Source organism: Ranitomeya imitator, chromosome 2 (assembly GCF_032444005.1).
Source record: "Ranitomeya imitator isolate aRanImi1 chromosome 2, aRanImi1.pri, whole genome shotgun sequence".
NCBI lineage: Eukaryota > Metazoa > Chordata > Amphibia > Anura > Dendrobatidae > Ranitomeya > Ranitomeya imitator.
The window spans coordinates 397,377,755-397,395,390 of record NC_091283.1 but is presented as its reverse complement, the minus strand read 5'-3'; the positions used below and the strand labels follow the sequence as shown (position 1 = coordinate 397,395,390).

The following is a 17,636-nucleotide window of genomic DNA, read 5'->3' as shown; positions in this document are numbered from 1 at the left end:
AGGGCGATAGACGGAGATGAGAGAGGAGATATAAGGGGGTGCAGAACTGTGGAGAGCTTTGTGGGTGAGAGAGATGAGTTTATACTGGACCCTGTAGCGAATGGGTAGCCAGTGTAATGACTGGCACAAGATGGAGGCATCGGTGAAGCGGCTGGACAGAAATATGACCCTGGCTGCCGCATTCAAGATGGATTGGAGAGGAGAAAGTTTGGAAAGAGGGAGACCGGTCAGGAGAGAGTTGCAGTAGTCCAGACGAGAATGAATAAGAGCGACAGTAAAAGTCTTAGCAGTTTTAAAGGTGAGAAAAGGTTGGATTCTGGAGATGTTTTTAAGATGCAGGTGACAGGAGCGAGTGAGTGATCGGATATAGGAAGTAAAGAAAAGTTCGGTGTCGAATATGACCCCAAGACAGTGGGCATGCTGCTTGGGAGTTATGGTTGAACCCTCCAGGGTAATTTCGATGTTGGGTATAGTGAGGTTAGTAGAAGGGAGAAACACAAGTAGTTCAGGTTTGGAGAGATTTAGTTTCAGATAGAGGGAGGACATGATGTTAGAGACAGCAGACAGACAATCCTTGGTATTTTGAATTAGAGTGGGGGTGATGTCAGGGGAAGAAGTGTATAATTAGGTGTCGTCAGCATAGAGATGGTACTGGAACCCAAATCTGCTGATTGTTTGTCCAATAGGGGCAGTGTATATAGAGAAAAGGAGGGGGCCCAGGACTGAGGCCTGCGGAACCCCGATAGTAAGGGGACGAGGAGAGGAAGAGGAGCCGGCAAAAGATACAGTGAAGGAGCGGTCAGAGAGGTAGGAGGAGAACCAGGAGAGGGCTGTGTCCTTGAGGCCAATGGAGCGGAGCATATTGAGAAGGAGCTGGTGATCCACAGTATCAAATGCGGCAGATAGATCCAGGATAATCAGCAGAGAGCAAGGACATTTGGATTTAGCTGTTATTACATCATTAGACACTTTAGTGAGGGCAGTTTCAGTGGAGTGTAAACAGCGGAAACCAGATTGTAAGGTGTCAAGAAGAGAGTTATCCGAGAGATAGCGGATTAGACGGGAGTGGACCAAGCATTCCAGGAGTTTAGAGATGAAGTAAAGGTTAGAGACAGGTCTGTAGTTAGCAGTGCAGTTCTGGTCCAGGCATGGATTTTTAAGTAAAGGGGTAATGATGGCATGTTTAAATGAGGAGGGAAAGATACCTGAAGAAAGAGAGTGTTTAAATATTTTAGTCAGGTGAGTGGTGACCACTGGTGACAGACTACAGGAGAGGTGAAGGAATGGGGTCACTATTGCAGGTTGTAGGCCGAGCAGAAGTGAGGAGCATGGAAACAACTTCTTCTGAAACAGGCTCAAAGATGTCTAATGAGCTTGAGGTGCGGCAGGGAAGGGGATCCAGGCACTAGGAGATTGGGTTGAGATATCCTGATGGATGTGGTTGATTTTTTCTAGGAAATAAGTGGCCAGATTCTCACCACTGAGATTGGAGATGGGGGGGCCTGTACTTTAGGTTTCAGGAGGGAGTTTAAGGTTTCAAAAAGTCGTTTTGGGTAGTTGGATAGTGAGGTGATGAGGGTGGTGAAGTAGGATTGTTTGGCCAGAGAAAGGGCAGAGTTATAGGTTTTGAGCATGAACTTATAGTGGATGAAGTCTTCTGCTAAGAGATTTTCTCCACTGCCGCTCTGCACACCTTGAGCAACGCTGAAGAAAGCGTGTTTGCATAGTGTGCCAGGGCTGCCGTTGTCTGTGTCTGGTCTGTCTGCATGTAGAAGGTGCTGCTTCATCCAGGGCATTCTTCAGTGTAATATTGAAGCGTGACAATGCTGTCTGGACAGGAGAGGGAGGAGATGGGGGCTAAATGTGTGGAGGTTGTCCATAAGCTGCTGGGTATTAATGGTACGTGTATTCCGATAAGTGTGGTAAGTGGGGGTGTCCTGGGTGAGGAAAGAAGGTTGTGGTCCGAGAGCGGGAGAGTGGAGTTAGTAAAGTCGTGCAGCGATCCGGGACGGGAGAAAACCAGGTCCAGAGTATTTCCGTCCTCATGCGTAGGAGAATTAGTAAACTGTGAGAGGTTGAATGAAAAAGTTAGAGAGAGAAGATGAGAGGCAGATTGGGAGAGGGGATCATTGATAGGGATGTTAAAGTCTCCCATGATGAGGGTGGGGAGGTCACAGAATAGAAAGTGAGTAAGCCAGGTGGCAAAGTGGTCTAGAAAAAGGCGGGAGGAGCCTGGAGGGCGATAAACAACCGCCAACCGCAAGGAGAAGGGCTTAAAGAGTCTGACAGCATGGATGCTAGATATGAATCTGTTCACACTTGCACACTAAGTATATAATTCCACATGTGTTAATTCATAGTTTTGATGTCTTCAGTGTGAATTTACAATTTTTACAATAGTCATGAAAATACAGAAAAATCTTTAAATGAGAAGGTGTATCCAAACTTTTGGTCTGTACATATTTTATAACCTTTTAACAACCGCCAATACGCCTTTTAATGGCGGTAGCTAAGGGTATTTATCCCCTTTACTGTCATCGGACGGAGTAGTACGTCCGATGGCAGTATCCCCCACTCTGATGCGGGCTCCGGCAGTGAGCCCGCATCAAAGCCGGGACATGTCAGCTGCTTTGCACAGCTGACATGTGTCCGCAATAGGAGCGGGTGGAATTGTGATCCACCAGCACCTATTAACTAGTGAAATGCCACTGTCAAACTCTTTCAGCGGCATTTAACAAGCGCTTTCGGCCGTCTGGACAGAAATGCGTGCATCAGGACCCCCGTCACATGATCGGGGGTCATCAGTGCATCGGCATGACAATCAGAAGTCTTCTTGAGACCTCTATGGTTGTTGATGTTGGATTGCCATGAGCGCCACCCTGTGGATGGCGCTCATAGCAAGTCTGTAATTCTGCTACATTGAGGCAATTTGAGCATCGCCTCTATGTAGCAGAGCCCATCAAGTTGTGGTAACTTGTAGCCTCCAATGGAGGCTATTGAAGCATGCCAAAAGTAAAAAAAAAAAAAACTTTTAAAAATATGAAAAAAAAATAAAAAAGTTCAAATCACCACCCTTTCGCCCCATTCAAAATAAAAACAATAAAAAAAAATTAAACCTACACATATTTGGTACTGCTGCGTTCAGAATCGCCCGATCAATAAAAAAAAAAGGATTAATCTGATCGCTAAATGGCGTAGCGATAAATAAAAGTCAAATTACGTTTTTTTGGTTGCCACGACATTGCATTAAAATGCAATAAAGGATGATCAAAAAAAAAAAAGTATCTGCACCAAATGGTACAATTAAAAACGTCAGCTCGGCATGCAAAGAATAAGCCCTCACCCAATCCCAGATCACAAAAAACGGAGAAGCTACGGGTATTGGAAAATTGAGCAATTTTTTTAAAAATTTTTTTAGCAAAGTTTGGCATTTTTTTCACCACTTAGATAAAAAAGAACCTAGACATGTTTGGTGCCTATGAACTCAATGACCTGGAAAATCATAATGGCAGGTCAGTTTTAGCATTTAGGGAACCTAGCAAAAAAAGTTTAAAAAAAAAATAAAAAAAATGTGGGATTGCACTTTGTTTTGTAATATCACCGCACATGGAATTTTTTATAACGTTTTCTAGTACATGACATGGTAAAACCAATGATGTTGTTCAAAAGTACAACTCGTCCCGCAAAAAATAAGTCCTCACATGGCCATATTTAAGGAAAAATATAAAAAAAGTTATGGGTCTGGGAAGGAGAGAAGCGAAAAACGAAAACGCAAAGCCGTAAAAAGCTCCTGCGGTTAAAGGGTTAAACCACAGCGCCGTTAATTAACAGCGCTGAGGAAAAAGTGTATAGCGCCCCCCAGAGTCGGAATTTCTCCAGGGTCTCGGCTGCCGGGTGTAACCGAGGCCCCAGAGGACATGATTTGGGTTGGTTTTTACTGACCCCAGGGTTGCGGGGAAAAAAAGTCAGATTTCCAATTTAATTTCTCTCTCCTCTGATATGATCGCATATCAGAGGAGAGAGAAATAGGGTTTCTGATCCCCCCGCTACCTCCAGGTGTCCCTGGGCCCTCCTGATTTCCCCCACAGCCTCCAGTGTCTTCTTCCGGTAAAAAAAATGGCGGGCGCCTATTGGTTCATTCTGACCACTGTGATAGGAGAAACATGCACCGAGCATGAATCAAACCAGTAAAGATCACTGTGATAGGGTCTATCACTTGCAGCCTTGATAAATCTAGCTATCCATTGGTTCCCTGCCAAATTATAATTGTACAGGGCACCTAGCGCCGCAACCTGAACTTTTAAGGCAGAGGTCCCCAACTCCAGTCCTCAAGGCCCACCAACAGGTCATGTTTTCAGGATTTCCTTTGCATTGCACAGGTGATGCAATTATTACCTGGGCAAAACTAAGGAAATCCTGAAAACATGACATGTTGGTGGGCCTTGAGGACTGGAGTTGGGGACCTCTGTTTTAAGGTACTTGTGGCCAGCACATGTTCTAGGTCCTTCTGCAAAAATTCTAATATAGCCGTGAGTTGAACCTCCCCATCCCAGGCAGGATCTGACACCGAGATAATTTTTTTCATATTCTATCATATGTTTTGGTGGATACCGGTTTTCTGCTTTTTGGAAGGGTGGCAATTAAATTTGAAGAGAATTTTTATTGCTTAACAGTGACCTTTCAAGTTCCAAGCTGTCAATTGTACGTTTTTTACTTGCGGATGGATCACAGGCCCTTGGGAAAGAAGGTCCGGCAGATCAGGAAGGACCCAAGGATCTGAGATGGACAGCATCTTTAACCATGAAAACCATGGCCTCCTTGGCCAAAGGGGGCTATCAAGATTACCCTCGCCATTTCCTCCCGAATCTTCCTCAGAACTGCTGGAATCAGGACTAAGGGGGGAAAAGTATATGATAGATGGTAATCCCAAGGTGTAATGAGGGCATCTAGAGCAACCGGGTTCCCCAGGGAATCTATAGAGCAGAAGGTGTCGACTTTTCGATTCTTGCTGTTTGCGAACAGGTCTATGGCTGGATAACCCCATGTCCTCACGATCTGGTCGAACATCGACTGTTTCAGTTCCCATTCACCCTGTCTTAGATGGGTTCGACTCAGATAATCTGCTGTTTGATTTTCTAACCCCTTTATGTGTAGTGCTGAAGCACTGTAGTACTCAAGCTGTTTTCGGCAATCTGAAAGATTGACCCTGTTACTTCCATCAGAGAGCAGGATCTGGTGTCCCTTGGTGATTGAGACAGGTCACTACTACCTGATTGTCCGAGAATATTCTCACATCGTGGGATTGGAGAGAACTCGGGAAACTAATCAGGGCGAATTTTACGGCTAGGAGCTCCTTCATATTCAAGGGCGCCAAACTCACTTTTCTTTCGCCATTATCTTGGTGAAGACTCTCGGGGCAATAGCTAACCCGAATGGAAGAGCCACAAACTGAAAGTCCTGGACTTTCTCGTTCAATGGAAAGAACCTTCTGTTTTTTTGTTTAAGCCCGCTAAACATTTTATCTTGAACAGTTTTATTTGGCCGGGAATCTACAAGACCCATGGTGGAACTAATTACTTTAATTAAGTTATCCGTTTTCCCTATTGGAAAACACCACCGACCATCCTCTACTTATGGGGTATCGGCGTATTCAGGAGAAATTGCACAACAAATTTTGTGGTTCATTTTCTCTTTTTTACATTTGTGAAAATAAAAAAAATGGTTGACGTAAAATGTTTGTGAAAACAAAAGTTAGGTGTTCATCTTTTCCTTACACATCGCTTCAGTTCCTGTGAACAAGTAAAGGGTTAATTAACTTCTTGAATGTGGTTTTGAGTACCTTGAGGCGTGCAGTTTCTAGAATGGTGTCACTTTGGGACATTTTCTGTCATGTACACCCCTCAAAGTGACTTCAAATGAGATATGGTCCTAAAAAAATGGTTTTGTACATTTAGTTGTAAAAATGAGAAATCACTGGTCAACTTTTAACCCTTATAACTTCCTAACAAAAAAAAATGTTTCCAAAATTGTGCTGATGTAAAGTAGACATGTGGGAAATGTTATTTATTAACTGTTTTGTGTGACATCTCTCTCTGATTTAGGGGCATACAAATTAAAAGTTTGAAAATTATGAAATTTCAAACATTTTCACCATATTTACCGTATATACTCGAGTATAAGCCGACCCGAGTATAAGCCGACCCCCCTAATTTTGCCACAAAAAACTGGGAAAACTTATTGACTCGGAAAACTTATTGACTCGAGTATAAGCCTAGGGTGGAAATGCAGCATTTACCGGTGAATTTCAAACATAAAAATAGATCATTATTTCCCCATAGCTGTGCCATATAGTGCTCTGCACCGTTCATATTGCCCCATATATGCTCTGCACCGTTCATTTTTGCCCAATATCTGTGCCCCATACAGTGCTCTGCACCGTTCATATTGCCCCATAGATGCTGCACAGATGCCCCACACAGTGCTCTGCACCGTTCATATTGCCCCATAGATGCTGCACAGATGCCCCATACAGTGCTCTGCACCGTTCATATTGCCCCATAGATGCTGCACAGATGCCCCATACAGTGCTCTGCACCGTTCATATTGCCCCATAGATGCTGCACAGATGCCCCATACAGTGCTCTGCACCGTTCAAATTGCCCCATAGATGCTGCACAGATGCCCCATACAGTGCTCTGCACCGTTCATATTGCCCCATAGATGCTGCACAGATGCCCCATACAGTGCTCTGCACCGTTCATATTGCCCCATAGATGCTGCACAGATGCCCCATATATTGCTCTGCACCGTTCATACTGCGCCATAGATGCTCCACTGTCATGATCCCAATGGCAGGGGATCACAAAAGGACAAGCACAAAAAAACAAAACAAGCTCTAGGGTGATGGAAACTGAGCTGACCGCGATCCTGAACCTCAAGACACAACTAGCTGTAGCCGGGGAACGTGCCTACGATGATTCCTAGACGTCTCGCGCCAGCCGAAGAACTAACTTTCCCTATTAGAAGAAACACAGACCTCTCTTGCCTCCAGAGAAACACCCCACAGAAATAGCAGCCCCCCACATGTAATGACGGTGAAATGAGAGGAAAGCACATACGTAGTTATGAAAACAGATTCAGCAAAATGAGGCCCGCTAAAGCTAGATAGCAGAGGATACAAAAGTGAACTGCGCGGTCAGCGAAAAACCCTACAAAAAACCATCCTGAAATTACTTGAACTCATGTTCCAACTCATGGAACATGAGGAGTAATATCAGCCCACTAGAGCAACCAGCCAAAAGGAATCACATATCTGCAAGCTGGACTAAGACAAAAATTAAGCAAAACGTGGAACAGTAAAATCAAAAACTTAGCTTGTCCTGAAGAATACAGAAGCGGGAAGCAGAGGTAACAAGACACACTGATTACATAGATAGCCGGCGAGGAAATGACAAGAAAGCCAGGTTAAATAGGAAACTCCCATATCCTGATAGAACAGGTGGACACCAGAGACCGCAGAGAACACAAGTCACCCAGTACCATCTGTAACCACCAGAGGGAGCCCAAAAACAGAATCCACAACACTCCACATAAATCTGTGCTGCTGCTGCTGCAATAAAAAAAAAACAAAAAAAAAAAAAACACATACTCACCTCTCTTGATTGCAGCTCCCGGCGCCTCCATCTTCCCGGCGTCTCTGCTCTGACTGATCAGGCAGAGGGCGCCGCGCACACTATATGCGTCATCGCGCCCTCTGCCTGAACAGTCAGAGCGCAGACGCCGGGAAGATGGAGGGGCCGGGAAGATGGAGCGACGCCCGGCGGCTGGAACGTGGACAGGTAAATATGCCATACTTACCTAGTCCTAGCAATCCTGGCGCTCCTCACCTTCCTCCCAGTCTTCTGTGCTGCAGCCTCTTCCTGTCAGCGGTCACCGGCACCGCTGATTAGAGAAATGAATAGGCGGCTCCACCCCTATGGGAGGTGGAGCCGCCTATTCATTTCTGTAATGAGCGGTCCCACGTGACCGCTGAAGAGGGGAAGAAGCTGCAGCACAGAACACAGTGGGACGGCAGGGACAGCGTCAGGATCGCTGGGACTAGGTAAGTATACCTCAGCGCCCTCACCCGCCGACCCCACCGCTACCGTGACTCGAGTATAAGCCGAGAGGGGCACTTTCAGCCCAAAAATTTGGGCTGAAAATCTCGGCTTATACTCGAGTATATACGGTACATTTTTTTCATAAATAAATGCAGGTCATATGGAAGAAATTTTACCACTATCATGAAATACTATATGTCACGAAAAAAAAAAAACTCAATCAGCGGGATTCGATAAAGCGTTCCAGAGTTATAACCTCATAAAGTGACAGTGGTCAGAATTGAAAAAATTGACCTGGTCATTAAGTAGAAAATTGGCCATCACTAAGGGGTTAAACACATACACATATTAATTAAAAAAAAAAAAAAAAAGTACCATACCCTAGAAATCTCCAACACATAATGACAGCGGTCAATGAATGAAAAGACTGACTTCTCTGCATTTAGTGGTTACTACTCACCTGTGTAGTTATCTGTGGAAATCTCCTCATTACACTGCTCATCACCCCTCACATATGTTTCTGTAGTATTAATGAGGGTCAGATTTTTTCCCTAAAACAAATATTGTAAAAGTTATCAAAAGATGGAGAAGGATATCGTAGAACAGAAAAGATCATAAATGAACATGACAACCAAAAACTACATGACAGAAGTAGTTATAACATAGATAAAGGTCTTGTATAATATCCAACCTGTCAAACAAAGAAGAGAGCGTGCACTACCAGTAAATAAGATGAAAGAGAGCGGGTGCTACATCATGTGGAGAAAACTGATAATGGCATAAAGGAGAAAAAAGACACCACATATGGCTGTAGACACCTAATTATTATATAATATACAAAAGTTTATTGAGTAACACACAAAAGAACATTTAAAATAATTTAAAGACACTTATTGAATAGTCATAATGTTATTAGGATACTTATGTTCGTACCTTTTTAACGACAAACGAATCATGGCCTATGACGATATTTGATATAATAGGGAGGTTTAACCCCTTCATGACCCGGGGTATTTTCGATTTTTTGTTTTTCGCTCCCCTCCTTCCCAGAGCCATAATTTTTTTATTTTTCCGTCAATATTGCCATGTGAGGGCTTATTTTTTGCGGGACAAATTCTTTTTAACGACACCATTGGTTTTAGCATGTCATGTACTTGAAAACAGGAAAAAAAATTCCAAGTGCGGTGAAATTGCAAAAAAAGTGCAATCCCACACTGTTTTTTTGTTTGGCTTTTTTGCTAGGTTCACTAAATGCTAAAATTGTCCTGCCATTTTGATTCTCCAGGTTATTACGAGTTCTTTGACACCAAACATGCATAGGTTCTTTTTTATCTAAGTGGTAAAAAAAACTCCAAACTTTGCTATTAAAAAAATAAATAAAAAATTGTGCAATTTTCCGATACCCGTTTTCCGATACAACTCCATTTTTCGTGATCTGGGGTTGGATGAGGGCTTATTTTTTTGGTTGCAGATACGTTCTTTTGATCGCCCATTATTGCATTTTAATGCAATGTCGCAGCGACTAAAAAAAACTTAATTCTGGCGTTGCAAATTTTTTCTCGCTAAGCCGTTTAGCGATCAAGATAATCCTTTTTTTAATTGATAGACCAGGCGATTCTGAACGCAGCGATACCAAATAAATGTATATTTGATTTTTTTTTTTGTTTTATTTTGAATGGGGCTAAAGGGGGTGATTTAAACTTTTATATATTTTTGTATTTTTTTCATTTTTTTTTTTTTTTTACTTTTGCCATGCTTCAATAGCATCCATGGGAGGCTAGAAGCTGGCATAGCCTTATCTCCTCTGCTACATAAGAGCGATGCTCAGATCGCTCCTATGTAGCTGAATTACAGCATTGCTATGAGCACCGACCACAGGGTGGTGCTCACAGCAATCCGGCATCAACAACCAGAGGTCTTCAATAGACCTCTGTTTGTCATGCTGACGCATTGCTGACCAATCACATGACAGGGATCAGCGATGAGCACATTTCCGGCCCGATGGCCGGAAGCGCTAGTTAAATGCCGCTGTCAGTGTTTGACAACAGCATTTAACTAGTTAATAGCGGTGGGTGAATCACGATTTCAACTGCTGCTATTGCGGGCACATGTCAGCTGTTCAAAACAGCTGACATGTTCCGGTGTGATGCAGGCTCACTGCCGCAGCCCGCATCAAAGCGGGAGTTTTGACCTCGGACGTACTATCTCGTCCAAGGTCAGAAAGGGGTTAATATCAGGGACCATGTCTTTCGATAAGGAATGAATTGTGGCAATATGGTGCAAGCTGATGTTATTTGGCTATCTATTCATGTCCCTTTGCATTTCATGTAACATGACAATAATATATACAGTGGGTACGGAAAGTATTCAGACCCCTTTAAATTTTTCACTTTGTTTCATTGCAGCATTTGGCAAATTCAAAAAAGTTCATTTTTCTTCTCATTAATGTACACCCTGCACTCCATCTTGACTGAAAAAACAACAAATGTAGAAATTTTTGCAAATTTATTAAAACATAAAAACTGAAATATCACATGGTCATAAGTATTCAGACCCTTTGCTCAGACATTCATATTTAAGTCACATGCTGTCCACTTCCTTGTGATCCTCCCTGAGATGGTTCTACTCCTTCATTGGAGTCCAACTGTGTTTAATTAAACTGATAAGACTTGATTTGGAAAGGCACACACCTGTCTATGTAAGACCTCACATCTCACAGTGCATGTCAGACCAAATGAGAATCAGGAGGTCAAAGAACTGGCCAAGGAGCTCAGAGACAGAATTGTGTCAAGGCACAGATCTGGCCAAGGTTACAACAGAACTTCTGCAGTACTCAAGGTTCCTAAGAGCACAGCGGCCTCCATAATCCTTAAATGGAAGACATTTGTGACCACAAGAAGTCTTCCTAGACCTGGCCGTCCAGCCAAACTGAGAAATCGTGGGAGAAGAGCCTTGTTGAGAGGTAAAGAAGAACCCCAAGATCACTGTGGCTGAGCTCCAGAGATGCAGTAGGGAGATGGGAGAAAGTTCCACAAAGTCAACTATCACTGCAGCACTCCACCAGTTGGGCCTTTATGGCAGAGTGGCCCTGACGGAAGCCTCTCCTCAATGCAAGACATAGGAAAGCCCGCATAGAGTTTGCTAAAAAAAAACACATGAAGGGCCTCCAGACTATGAGAAATGAGATTCTCTGGTCTGAGGAGATGAAGATAGACCTTTTTGGTGATAATTCTAAGCAGTACCTGTGGAGAAAACCAGGCACTGATCATCACCTGCCCAATACAATCCCAACAGTGAAACATGGTGGTGGCAGCATCATGCTACGGGGGTGTTTTTCAGCTGCAGGGACAGGTCGACTGGTTGCCATTGAAGGAAACATGAGTACGGCCAAATACAGAGATATCCTGGATGAAAACCTCTTCCATAGTGCACTGGACCTCAAACAAGACAATGACCCTAAGCACACAGCTAAAAACTTGTTGCATCATTCCCAAGAAGACTCATGGCTGTACAAGCTTAAAAGGGTGCTTCTACTCAATACTGAGCAAAGGGTCTAAATACTTATGACCATGTGATATTTCAGTTTTTCTTTTATTTTGCAAAAATTTCTACATTTCTGTTTTTTTCAGTCAAGATGGGGTGCAGAGTGTACATTAATGAGAAAAAAAAATGAACTTTTTTGATTTTACCAAATGCTGCAATGAAACAAAGTGAAAAATTTAAAGGGGTCTGAATACTTTTCATATCCACTGTATATAGCACACACACACACACTCTTCCTTCCCTAGTCATATACCGTTCTAGTGTGTGTACATACAGTACACACACTCTCCTTGTCATATATCTATGGTGGCCACCTACAGGCTGATTTCATCGATATGCACACGCGTGGACCTATGATGTCTATGTGTGGAGAGGCTCTCTCCATGACTGCGCAAGCGCACCCCCACTGTCTTGGCATGGCATACAGCCCTGCCCCTTCTCACAGGTAACGCTTAGAAACTAATTGCCCATCTCCTCCTCCTGCACAGCACTCTGTGCATGTTGTCCACAAATGAACATCACACCGCTATAGGGCGTATACGGCGTCTCCTGTCAGTCCAGTGGATCCCAAGCACATGATTCATCACCGTATGTACTTTGTTAATTTGTATAAACGTGTATATGTTTGACGAGTTACTCATTAACCGCCACCCCCTGACGAAGGTGTGCGTGTCACAGCAATACGCGTGGGCTCCTTTCTGCATTCCCCTCTACTCTTACAGTCCCCCTGGGTCACTCTGTATAGGTGTCAGCAGGTATATCGGTACTTTCTCTACCATGAGTCCGGACCTCGAGCCTCCATTAGCAGTTTTCTCCTTATCTTGAAATTCTGCTCTTTAACAAATTACATGTGGATGTGATCTGTTTTAGCATTCTCTATTTTCTTCTGCCTCCAGTTGAGGTGACATACTCAGGTGTTTATATTGTATACTTTGATATTATCTTATCATGCATATGCATTATTCAGCTTCAATATTATTTGGTTTGCCACACGGCTTGGTTTTCCAATAGTTTACTATACTGGTTAATCTGAATACATAGGGGGATTATTTATACATGTGTCGCTCTATCCGAAAAATAACTACCGTATGTACTATCTATGAAATCCATGTAACCATGGTTCATGTATTTTGCCGTTTATGGAAATGGAAGGTATCTCTAATAAATTGGCCATAACACTGGTGAATAAAACAAGACTGAACACAAGACCATCACAGCCTTCTACACATGATAGGGAAAATGTTATGAAACCTCTCAATCTACCTGATGATCATGAGTAACATTGGGGTTTTCTGCTGAACATTCCTGTGGGTGATAAGGATTGGGACATCTCTCTCCTGTTGTTCTCTCACTGGATAGCACTGGAGGAAACACAGGGACTGAATTCATTCTTTACATACAGATTAGCTGTGTGTATTTAGTCCTGTCTATTACCTCGTGATGTGAGGGAATGGGGAACCTCCATCATGATGTCCTTGTACAGATCTTTATGTCGTCCTAAGTACTCCCACTCCTCCATAGAGAAATAGACGGTGATATCCTGACACCTTATAGAAACCTGGCATAAACAATAATACAGTAATAACCCCAATCTCTTCATAACATTATTATATAATGTCCCTATAATGTCCCAGCATTCCCAGCAGTGTCACCTCTCCAGTCATCAGCTCAATCATCTTGTGGCTGAGTTCTAGGATTCTTCCCCATCTCTCAAACACAGGAGCCTGACAGCGCTCATTAGAGGACTTCTCCACTACTATGTAATCCTGTTTATGGAGAGATACATTAATAAACCTCACTACAGACATTTCCAGAGTCCTCACCTCTCCAGTTCTGTCCATCTGTTATTCACACATATAAGAATGATGTAATGTGACGTCATCAGAATCTCTCACCTCTCCAGTAAGCTGGAAGATGATCTCTAGGGCGAGGTCTAATATCTTATCCACCATCTTATCCCTGTCATCACCCATCCTTAAGGAGTCAATCAGGAAAATTCTGTTACATAGATGAATTCCACTGAGAGCACCTGATATAATGGGAATCTGGATGGGGTGAAGATGGAAAATCATGAAAAACACCATGTAAGAATACAGTTTCTGGAGAAAAGAGCAAAGATGAAGAAGCACTCTCACTTCTCGTAAGGACCGGAACTGCTTAGGCTCCTAATGTCGCTAACACATGTTCGAGCAGAAAATACAAAATATTAATACAAAACCGAGGCAGAACTGGAACAAGATCATCATCATCACCAAATAAAAAAAAAAAATATATAAAAATTCAAATCTCCAGTCTTTTCTTTAAAAAAAGTAAAACATTTGGCATTGCTGTGGCCATTAACCCCTTCATGACCTTGGGATTTTTCGTTTTTCCGTGCTCGTTTTTCACTCCCCTCCTTCCCAGAGCCATAACTTTTATTTTTCCGTAAATTTGGCCATGTGAGGGCTTATTTTTTGCGGGACGAGTTGTACTTTTGAACGACATCATTGGTTTTAGCATGTCGTGTTCTAGAAAACGGGAAAAAAATTCCAAGTGCGGTGAAATTGCAAAAAAAGTGCAGTCCCAAAAGTGCAGTGTTTGTTTGGCTTTTTTGCTAGGTTCACTAAATGCTAAAACTGACCTGACATTAAGATTCTCCAGGTCAGTACGAGTTCATAGACACCTAACATGACTAGGTTATTTTTTACCTAAGTGGTGAAAAAAAAAATTCCAAACATTGCTAAAAAAAAAAAAAAAAAAAAAAATTGCGCCATTTTCCGATACTCGTAGCGTCTCCACTGTGGGGTTGAACATACAAAATGCCTAGGACAGGACATCCCCATTTCCCTGCAACTTCGCCGCCCAATGTTCCACTGAAAAACTAAAATTTTGTAGGGACAAGAACTATCTAGTGACCCGAGCATTCCTCTCATTTGCACTGCTCATCCAGACGAGGGGTGAATGCTCCGTTACCAAACTAAACTGACTCCCGAGCAAATAGTTAATAAAACTGTAGGCCGTAGCATAAATGCAGCGTTCTTGCTGCTGCTGTTTTTCTGCATGGGTCTACTACACCAGACAACGCAAAAACAATCTTCTCCGATTATTGGGTGTTTGCTGCATTTCTATTATGCTATTTCCAGCTTATTGAATCCAACTTGAGGCAGATATGAAGCATATTTAGGCTGTGTGCACACGTTGCGGATTTGATTGCAGATCCGAAGTGTTTTTTGCCGCACGGAATTGCATCAAATCCGCAGTGTAGTGCACAACCAATGTAAGTCTATGGGAGCCGCAGACTTGTTGTGCACATGCTGCGGAAAAAGCCGCACCAAAACGCAGCTTTTTTTCCCCGTAGCACGTCACTACTTTTGTGCAGAACTGCAGCGTTTCTGCACCCATAGACTTGCACTGAGTCGGGCACATCCGCAGCAAAACCGCAGATGTAAAAAAGATCTGCGGATTTGCAGCAGATGTGGGTCTGGGAAACGCTGCAGTTCGGGAGGAGGGAAGTGTGTGGGCGGTGACTGTGTGCATTTATGTGTGTGGGCGGAGTCTGCGGGCTGTTCGGGTGTGTGCAGATGTGTGCGGGTGTGTGTCGGGCTGTCTGGGTGTGTGCGGGACTGTGCGGGTGTGTGTCGAGATGTCCGAGTGTGTGCGGCATCTTACAGATAAGCCATTTCTTGGGTGGCTGGTATTTGCAGCCGGGGGGGGGGGGGGGGGGGGGGGGGGGAGGCCTAATATCCATGGGTGGCTGGTATTTGCAGCCGGGGGGGAGGCCTAATATCCATGGCCCCTCTCTAGGCTATGAATATCAGCTCGCAGCTGTCTGCGTAGCCTTTCTGGCTATAAAATATAGGGGGACCCCATGTCATTTTTTGGGGGGGTCCCCCTATTTTAATAGCCAGTAAAGGCTAGGCAGACAGCTGTGGGCTGCTATTCATAGCCTGGGAGCAGCCGTGGGTATTACCCCCTTCCCACCCTTCCCAGAATACAAATATTGGCCCCGGCCGTCGGCTTTTCCCCTCTGGCGCAGAAAATTGCACGGGAGCCCACGCCATTTTTTTTTATCGTTTTTTTTAAATTTTTTAATGAAACATTCATTAATAAACATCAGCCTTGCTATTATATATCGATGGATAATCTATCTATAGATGTATTTATAGATATATCTATCCATATATCTATAGGGTATGTGTCCACGGGCCGGACTGCCGGCGCTTTGGACGGAGAGGAAAACTCACTCTGCCCAAAGCGCCACCCCCTTCTGTAAGCGCGGTGATTCCGGATGTGTTCATTGCACACATCCGGAATCTCCGCACCCCGTACATAGGACTCTGTGATTTACCTTGCGGCAACGGAGCGTCGCTGCAAGGTAAACAGACATGCTGCGTTCTAAACGAGCAGCATATTCGTAAACGCAGGGCCGCCGGATGTGTGATCGCACGCATAGTGGAGACGGGATTTCATAAAATCCCCTCCACTATGCTGTAACATCTGGACACTGCGGGCTGAACGCTGTGGCTGTGCGCAGCAGCAAATCCACAGCTAATCCGGATGTAATCCTGAATGTGGACACGCACCCTACGCTATCCATACATCTATCAATAGATAGATACATGAATAGATAGATGTATGCATCTATAGATCTATTTATATGTAGATCTATCCATCTCATTCCTTCTACCTATCTATAGATCTATCTATCTGTGTGTGTAATGGAGTGTAGATTGGACAAATGTAAAAGAGGAGGTTGGACAATAATGACATCACAAATCTTTTTTTTTTGTTCAATAATACATCTTTATTTAGCTTTCAAAAACGCATTAAAGAGCCACTGTCACTCCCCTCCAGCCGTTATAAACTAAAAGAGCCACCTTGTGCAGCAGTAATGCTGCATTCTAACAAGGTGGCTCTTTTAGTTTTTTGTTCATGTATTCCCAAAATAAAGCACTTTGAAACTTATCTAAAATACCTATCTTTCGCCAGGGAGGCAGGTCCTCACCCCCCTGCTTGAACCGCTACTCTGCCGTCATTCCAATCTTCAGGGGCTTTCGGGGCCTCCCCCTCCGCGCTGTTTTAGCTTCAAAACCGGCACCTGCACTGTGTACAACTGTGTGGGGCAGGCGCAGTAAGCTCTGGCCGTCTCACATCCCAGCCAGGCTTGCAGACTGCGCCTGTGCGGGCAGTGCGGCCACCCACCTTGGGAATCCCAGCCCCGCAGTGTGTTATGCATTATGCACAGTGCGGGGCTAGGATTCCTGGGCATGCGCACTGCGTGTGTCAGCCTGTCACCCAGGTCCCCCGCCTTTCAAGTCATGACTTCAATCACTGTGTATCAAAAGTCCTGTGGCGATGGGAGAGTGTCAAAGCAGCAGGCGTGCAGTCACTGGAAGCTTTATTCACGAACCTGCACGCAGGCGGCCCAGGCCATATGGTCGCTCTCCACTGGACCGAAGCAGCAGTGGAGTTCGGCAGCCTCCTGGGTGTCTGAGCAGTCCTGTTCAGGATCACTCTGCTCACCTCAATCGAGGAAGGGGCTAGAAAAGGTGCCTCAAACATAGTCTGCTTCATTTCACCTGGCCAGCCTACCGCAGCTGGCGGGTTTCCCATACAGCGGTCGACACACAATTAAGAAAAAGAAAATGATGGTACTCAACCTTGGCACATGGAATGTGAGAACTCTGCTGGATAATACCAAGGCAGACAGACCAGAGAGAAGAACGGCATTGGTTGCTCGGGAGCTAGCTCGTTACAAGGTTGATATAGCAGCTCTCAGCGAAATACGCCTGGCAGACAAGGGTCAATTGACAGAGCATAGTGGTGGATATACATTCTTCTGGAGTGGTCGAGGCAGCACTGAAAAACAAGAAGCCGGTGTGGGATTTGCTATCAAAACTCATCTTGCTCGTAAACTTACCAGGCTTCCGGAGGGCATCAACGACCGTCACACTGATGGTCCATGTGCTGTGCTATTTTTTCTCACCCCCATAGACTTTCATTGGCGATTCTCGG

The 17,636-nt window shown here is 44.1% G+C and overlaps 1 protein-coding gene across 1 annotated transcript in view; it reads right to left on the bottom strand.

Moving 5' to 3' along the window:
* The window catches only part of LOC138666669 (oocyte zinc finger protein XlCOF7.1-like), a 136,410-nt gene that overhangs the window by 81,631 nt on the left and 37,143 nt on the right, over window positions 1–17,636 (bottom strand). Inside the window, exons 2-6 of the mRNA XM_069754858.1 lie at window positions 13,538–13,687; window positions 13,295–13,408; window positions 13,077–13,200; window positions 12,906–13,003; window positions 8,560–8,650 (exon numbers count right to left, since the gene is read on the bottom strand). Of these exons, the coding sequence (XP_069610959.1) occupies window positions 8,560–8,650; window positions 12,906–13,003; window positions 13,077–13,200; window positions 13,295–13,408; window positions 13,538–13,615 (505 nt within the window). The 5' untranslated portion in view covers window positions 13,616–13,687. The remainder of the gene's footprint in view (window positions 1–8,559; window positions 8,651–12,905; window positions 13,004–13,076; window positions 13,201–13,294; window positions 13,409–13,537; window positions 13,688–17,636) is intronic.